This window comes from Montipora capricornis, chromosome 6 (assembly GCF_036669925.1).
Source record: "Montipora capricornis isolate CH-2021 chromosome 6, ASM3666992v2, whole genome shotgun sequence".
Taxonomy (NCBI): Eukaryota; Metazoa; Cnidaria; class Anthozoa; order Scleractinia; family Acroporidae; genus Montipora; species Montipora capricornis.
Genome location: NC_090888.1, coordinates 2,034,266 through 2,041,788, shown reverse-complemented (window position 1 = coordinate 2,041,788; position 7,523 = coordinate 2,034,266). Strand labels below are relative to the sequence as shown.

General features: G+C 38.6%; 2 protein-coding genes across 4 annotated transcripts in view; both read left to right on the top strand.

The window, feature by feature from the left end:
* Window positions 1-494: 494 nt before the first annotated feature.
* On the top strand, window positions 495-5,672 carry LOC138051267 (uncharacterized). The gene is made up of 4 exons (XM_068897447.1): window positions 495-2,698; window positions 3,449-3,517; window positions 4,909-4,998; window positions 5,120-5,672. Exons 1-4 carry the CDS (start codon window positions 1,568-1,570, stop codon window positions 5,168-5,170), a joined length of 1,341 nt encoding a protein of 446 aa, XP_068753548.1. The 5' UTR covers window positions 495-1,567; the 3' UTR covers window positions 5,171-5,672.
* Window positions 5,673-6,365: 693 nt separating this feature from the next.
* LOC138051265 (uncharacterized) overlaps window positions 6,366-7,523 on the top strand; it is a 290,582-nt gene continuing 289,424 nt past the window's right edge. For 2 of the 3 annotated variants that reach the window (XM_068897440.1, XM_068897442.1), the window contains exons 1-2: window positions 6,366-6,519; window positions 6,696-6,848. In XM_068897440.1, coding sequence (XP_068753541.1) covers window positions 6,707-6,848 — 142 coding nt within the window. In that variant the 5' untranslated portion in view covers window positions 6,366-6,519; window positions 6,696-6,706. Of the gene's footprint in view, window positions 6,520-6,582; window positions 6,849-7,523 lie in introns of those variants that run through there. The other variant, XM_068897441.1, reaches the window with a different exon arrangement.

The following is a 7,523-nucleotide window of genomic DNA, read 5'->3' as shown; positions in this document are numbered from 1 at the left end:
TGTTAAGATTTGAACCACTGCAATCACAAAAATATCGATTTTCTCAGAAAAAAGCAAACCGTTAACTTCTTGGCAAAAGCTCTTTGCATCAAGGACAGCTTTAGTGTCAAGTCTTACTATTTGAACCCGTGCAACCATTTTTTCTTACTTACTTTATTTATTTATACACGGTAAAATCTTCAGTATATATTACAATGAAAAGTTTGATTACAACTACACTGTTTTACAAGATTGCCGTGTTGGCAGCCCGACCGGCACCTACTATATAGTTGGTCAATTTCCCTTTTAAAAGTATCCTAGGGAGTCTGAATTTCGCAAGCTGATGGGCAAACTGTTCCATAATAGTGCTCCGCTATATAACAAAAAGCACGCTTGCCATAATTTGTGCGCGGCAAAGGCAACTCAAGTTTAGCCTCTAAGTTTCTTAAGTTGTATTGCGTACTGCGGGTACTGCATGAATTCTGGAGGTACGCTGGGGTGAGTCCATTGATTGTTTTAAACATTAATATAGCTTTAAGCTTTTGTCGGCGTTTAGTTAGATCATTCGAATTTAACAGATTTAAAAGGAAAGTGGCGCTTTTGTCTTAAATCAGTAGCCATCATGTTGCGAGACAATAATTACAAGGCACACAACTTTACAAACAAATCGCAACACACAAAGAGAGGAGTTAATGGAGAAAGGATAGTGATTCCAGCTAAATATATGCATGTAGAACAGAAGAGTTTGTAGAGTTTCATTGCAGTTTGGGCATTTTTTTTTTATGAGTATCCATATCATTCACGTTATTGCCACAAAATCTTGTATTAAAAAGAGTGGATTCTGGCTTGGAAAGGAGTTATTACTGCCGAATTTCACGTACAGTTAGAGAGCGACAACCAAGAACGATTAGAAACCTGTGCAACTTTATTTTCATGGCCTCTTTTTTCTTTTCTCTCTGAAGCAGGAACCCGTGACAAATATAGATCTTTCTCATTCATTTCGCATTAATCTTATTTAACACGTCTTGGCATACGATCGGTGTTTCTGTGTCATTTCGATAGATTTAATTAATATAATGTTACCTTATCATACACAATTTCGTTTTATTCACAGTTCCTTTATACCTTTATGCTTTTTTATATCAAGAATAACCCTTCGTATTCTGTGTCATTGTCTCAATTTCCTCAGTTGTTCTGTTAGGCGACGCATTGCGATATCCTTGATGACATAGCACATCTCAGACTGACATGATCTCTAAGTCAATTGGAATGTCGGTGAAGCGAGGCCAATCGCTTCTGTTGTGTTGTTTCTTTGATATAAAACCAAGCAATCCATTGTCTAAGATCTGTTGGTTGAAATATCGTGAAGTTAAACAATTTATTTTCTCGATTCTCTGGAAAACCCAGCAAACCTTTGCTCCAAATTCTGGAGGTTTGATAAGAATCCTTTCGTGGGCGTGGCCACCCTCGGGGACTTTGGTGTTTTATATTTGACCTTTTAATTGTTTTGAATCCATAATATGCATAATCAACTTAATACCAGCACTGAAATTGCGTGCTAGGGAATGAAATACATCTCAATCAAAACATGAGTTCTGAACGAGAAATTGCCGGATCGACGTCTGACATCGACAAGGAAATGAGCTGTAATGGAATAGTTCTACACGAGTTTCAAGACGGATCCTCTGCTAAAATGGAGCACGAAGTGGAGGAGTCGATTGATCATTCAGTGACAACTTCCAATGAATCCATTTTGAACAAGAATCATAACACTAAAAGGAAGATTTGTATCATCGCCAAGCTTAGATGTGTTTTCTTCCCAATGAAGCTGTTTGGATTGTTCATGGAGAATATCACTTGTTCCAGCCAACAAGAAGACACGACCGACCGCAGTCGAATCTTCTTCTTTGCTAAGCGCGGATATCAGTGTTTCGTGTTGCTGATATTGTGGGCTAACGTTTTTAAAACCATCGCTTCGTTTTCCTCAGTTCCACCTGGCATAGTTCAATTGCTCGTTCCTTTGCTGTTGTGGTACGCACAGACCGCTCTGCAGGGTACAATTTGTTTCTTTACCATGCATCTTACTTCCAAGAAATCAAGCTTTAAAAGCTTAGTGATGTATTGGAACTCACAGCCGAATTTTGACGAATTGGTCGCTGAACCTTACATGATTAAATCCATTTCACGATCACTGCACGCTGTATATGCTGTAATTGTCCTCAACACAGTGCTATATGGCTTAATATTGTTCCTCCCGTCAGAATCTTTAAAGCCTCTAGCTGAAGGAATAGTTTCCCCCTGGAGTGACAGCATCGGTACTAGAGTACTTACATTTCTTGTTTCAATATACTGTAGTGCAGCTTGGTTGATGCCTTTTGCTATTTTCACCGCTGTTTGTCTAACTTTAATTCACCAATGTCGCAAACTTAGGAAGACTCTTCGGCTGACGGCATCTGCCAGTGAGATAAGAAGGATCAAAATCTTAAGGCAGCAACATTCCTCGCTCTGTGGCTCTGTGCGCAAGGTGGACAATCTGTTCAAGTTTTTTACTCTGGTTGTTTACATCACTAATATTCCACTTGTGTGCTTTCTCCTCTTCGATCTTATATTCATGGAATTTAGAGGAGTGACAGCAAAAGTAACCTTAAGCTTTTGGTTTATCACCGTCGCTTTTATTATGATGAGCGTGTCTTTTCTAGGGGCGCATTTAAATTCTAAGGTGAGAAATAACTATCAAACCCTTATCTTTTAATAGTTGTTCGCTATGCCACTGAATTTAATTAAAAAGTGAGACATCGCAGAATTAATTACCCGAGTCACGGACGATAGTTTAATGTTTTAAATCAAGTGTATATCAGTGGCTTGTGCCTTAGCTTTGTCAAAGTGGAGGATCCAGCATGCGGCGAAGACGCCTGACGTTTGGCTGTAGTTTGCTGTGTGCTTATTGTTCTTGCGCTGACTAAGCATAAATACAAAGCTTCGAACTGAAAATATGTTGTTGATACTGCAAATTATCTAGCATTTGCATGATAGAGTGATTTTACTTGACCCGTGAAACAGAGAATAATAGTTATTGTGTAACACTACCTCATAATTAGACCTATTGTTTTTCTGTTACTCAGACTATTTACACGAAAACACCCCACGGTCTTTTGTAAAAATTTCTGACGTTTAGTCTAATAAACGAAGAAAAGTATTACAATAACTGTCGTATAATTTATCTCTTCAGTTGTGTCATTATTGTGTGTTCTGTTTTTGTGTCAGTTTTTTCATCCTCGATCTTGTATACACCATGTGATAGGGGCTTTTACGCACATGCAGCGTGTAATATTCCACTATATGTTTCACGGGTCAAGTAAAATCACTCTAAATTGAAGAAAACAAGTTTAAAATTTCACGTACACTGTAATCCCCTATAGCGTCACTTTCTAAAACGCTTATGATCATTCTTTAACTAACTATTTGACAGATTCATTCCTTCACTGAGGTGGTGCAGAAGGTTCAAATAGCTAATGTTGATCTGGATACACACACAGAGGTATGGAAAATGTTTCTACAGTTAATCTGAAGAATTAAGGGCGCGGGCAAGCCATTACAGGCGTTACTTGTCTAACCAGTCAGGTGATAAAAAGTTATGTCCCTTCATCAGTGGAATATGCCCCAGTCAGGTTATTGTCGGTTTTCACATGACGTCACGACCGCCATGTTGGTGCCCTAAACAAAGAAAAGGCGGCGATGTTGGTGCCCCGACCAAATCCTCTGGGAATTTAACTCTATTGTTATGCAAATGCTTCCTTTTGTTTTCGTCGAAAAACATGGCTGTTGATCACGTGAGTGAAAACCAGCAATAGGTTGTTACAAACGATTCGCATTACGGTTCGCCCCCAAGGAAGGGGGGGGGGGGGGGGGATTGAGTGTGTGGAGAGGGGGGGGGGGGTAGGGGTTTGTAAATATGGGTTATTCGCCAAGCTTGAGGTCAAGATGGCTGAATATTGGCCAAGTTTTTTTTTTGCGTGTTTATGGGTCGAGACCAACATAAACACGCAAAAAAAGAACGAGGCCGTTATCCAGCTATCTTGACCGAACGATCTTTCGTCAATAGAGCATTTATTATACAGCATAAAACACCAAAAAATGATCTTTGATCCTAAGGGACGAAGCAAGAAATCCCGAGCGGGCAAGATAGCTCCGTCTTGCCCGCTCCGGTAGCCAATCACAGCGCGGGATTTGATTCATCTCACCTGCTCACGGGAGCGAGTCATGCAATAATCTCTATTATCGACGAAGTTGCCGTGTGCTTTGCTCTCGAGCTTGAACCTTTGCTTACCTGGATATATTTAAACGGTAACGCCTTTGTTCAAAGCCGTCAAACTTGTCGATAGATAGACAGTTGATGTTGATTGATCGACCTCTGTTATCTAATCTTTTATTCACTGGTGGCTTTGTTCAACCGTTATTGTCACGAAATTACCCTGAATGTACTATCCCTAATACGTAAAATCGCCTGAGTTAAAGCACCAAAGCGTCTTGTTGTAAATAATCTTTGTGATTGCGCCAAAATACACAACATTAAATAAGTGCATTGAGGCCCTCCCCCCAGGGAGCGTCTTTGTTCCCTTTTTCCCCTATTTCAAATTAGCCATGTTCCTTTTGTACCCCAAACTCCTGGCAAGGCCTCATCACTGCTTTGTTTTCTCAACAACACTGCGGGGCAACAGATAGGCGTAGATGAAAAACTCCCACCCAAAAAGTGTCCAATTTCTCTTTGAAGTTTGTCATAACTGCGCGATTTAAGACAATTTAATGTTTAAAAATCTGCCTTAACACCAAACAAGAACCCCTAAACTACATCCGAGTAGAATATTAAAAACTGAACTGAAAAAAAAAACAAAAAAAAAAACGAGAATTCCTCTGTTGTTGAATTTTTAGCTGATGCTGTTCATAGCAAAGCTCAATGGAGACCCCGTGGCCATAACTGCGGGAGGGCTGGTACCTATCACGAAACCGCTGATTGTTACGGTAAAGACACGAATTTGTTATTATAGTGCTTTTTTTGTCCCGGAGTACTTTTTGCGTTTCTTTACGATGCAGATTTGCAATTTTCGCATTTAATTTTGGTTTTCTCTTTGTATTTTGTCAGGTTGCTGGTGTGGTTGTTACGTATTTCGCATTGCTATATGAGCTGAGATGAAAGATATCTGAAAATTGAAGTCCTTTAATTTACTCTTGATGGGCGAACCTGCAAAGGAGAATTACAATGAATGCATCGCCATTATTACTGATCCTGGACAACATTTTCACTATTAGATTAGGCAACTGTGTTTTTAAACGCGTTTTTTTAAAAACGTTTTTCGGTGTGAACAAATTCATTTCAACGGCGAGGTGTGACAATCATTGACTGCCAAAAGGCAGTGAGTGACGTTACAAAACTGTTTTTGTTTTGGGCTTAAGAAATACGACTATGCATTCGCGAGGCAGTAAATAGAGTGAGCCATGAAGCTGAAAAATGAAATTTTTGTGGAATTACTGTAGATTATTTTAACGTACCTTAATGATGAAATCATGGCATCATTTTATCCCGATAAGTGTGTGGAGGCTCTTTGAGTTACTATCGCCATAACTTGTTATTAGCAATAACCTATTAAGTTCGTGTCCTCCGGAGGAAGCCTTCGGGAATAAAACTGTTTTTGACACAAGTTTTTTCTTTCTTTGGGTGAAAAAAACATGGCCCGCTGATTACGTGACCGTGGGCGTCGCTGTTGCGTTAACTAATTACTGAGCCCACTGTTCCGTTACGTGTATTCAACTTCTTCGTTGCGTAGGCGTTTCAAAGACATCAAAGACTGCACTTTACTTACGTTTTGATTTAAATTTTAATGCCTGTTTCCACATTCGTTAAATAAAAGTGACGTTTAGAATGGCAAATGAACATATTGATAGCGTAAACATGTTTTTTCATAACTTGTTCTTCAACTTGAAGTAAAATTTTAAATCACGATTTTTTAGTGTGCAGTATTTAGCGTTCTGGGGCGAGGTTTACCGTCATGACAGGGAGTAATTTGTCAAAAAAATCTTGTGCCATGTTTCTGACAATTCTAGTTCTTGTTCTTGGTTGGTTGGCTTTGCTCGAATGAGCCCTTGAAATCTATTCAGAATGGAAAACTTATGAAAGCGATCCATAATGTTAAAAGCAAATGTCGGCATCGTTTGCATTTGGAAGCCGGCTATCATCACTAAGGCATAGATTGGTCTCTCCCACGTCTTTTATAGCAAACAAATTGACTGAACATTTCAGAAGCGGAACTCAGTATGTAAATATGGTTTCCGTCGCATTGATAAATCACAAAAAGAGACTAAGGGATGGCAACAATATAAAGTCAAGGTTCTATGATTTTTTCACAAAGCCGGACTGATATGCAAAACCTTTGTTCGTTAAAAACTGCTTTGTATAGGGGTGAGGAAACATCATGAAGACGATTTCGTTGCGAATTTGCGGACGATATTTAACTGGGAATTTATCAGAATAGCGACTCCCAAAAGGTAAAATCATTTTTTTAGGATATAAATAGTATCCTCTCGAGTTGACTCCGTTATTTGCATAACAAAATTGTGTGTATATTGTCCTCATTATCATCTCTGTTTGCCAGTTGTGAAGTTCGTTTACATTCGTGGATGTAGAACACACTTAAAAATCGTCTGACGGTTTGTTGTTCTAGTCTTTGCCACAATGCACGCCATTAGGAGGGGTAAGTTTGGAGCATTTTTAAGATCACCTTCCACCATCCGTGCGCCATCGGATTATCATGAAAATTCCGTAGCAAGTTCTCAGGAAGGCGAAATATGCGTGGAAATAGCTGTTGGTCCAATAGGTGAGTTATTCTTTCAATTTTCCAATATGTCAATATACAAATTTGTCAGCGATTAGAAACACAACCGGCAGAACAAACATTGAAGTTTATACAGTGACTAAGCAATATTTGTAGTAATGCTTGTTTGTCTACATTTCCTATCATTCCAACTGTAGTTTTAGCTTTAGTTGCGTCATTATAATTATGGTCTTTTTGTGCCGCGAGACTAGTGTGAACACATCGGTTTGGAAAATGATGTGTTTTAATATAGATACACTTACATGGAATTAATATTTTATTTCGCAGTGTCATTTTCTGGTGAACGTACCGAATCTGGGTTTGCACATAAGACAACCCAAAACCAAACATATCCGCATTATCGCGTTGTTTATGAATTCCTTTTGTCCTAACAAAATTCAAAATGATCGCTGAAAATCAACTGACGAAATTAAGAGAAGTGATCCTTGTACTTTGTTGTACAATTGAATTGTCCCTGAAAGAACTCGATGAAATAATAATAATAATAATAATAATAATAATAATAATAATAATAATAATAATAATAATGATAATGTAATGTTTAAAAAACGAGCAGCAGTGTTTTATCGGGGTTTAAAATCACGAGGCGTAGCCGAGTGTTTTTAGACCCGATAAAACATGTGCTGCGAGTTTTTTCGAACGACTTCAAAAACATTC

Excerpts from the sequence above, each read along its gene's own strand:
- LOC138051267 (XM_068897447.1), top strand. The coding sequence starts at position 1,568 with ATGAGTTCTGAACGAGAAATTGCCGGATCGACGTCTGACATCGACAAG. Across the intron at positions 3,518-4,908 it reads ATCTGGATACACACACAGAG|CTGATGCTGTTCATAGCAAA; the intron begins GTATGGAAAATG and ends TTGAATTTTTAG. Across the intron at positions 4,999-5,119 it reads CGAAACCGCTGATTGTTACG|GTTGCTGGTGTGGTTGTTAC; the intron begins GTAAAGACACGA and ends GTATTTTGTCAG.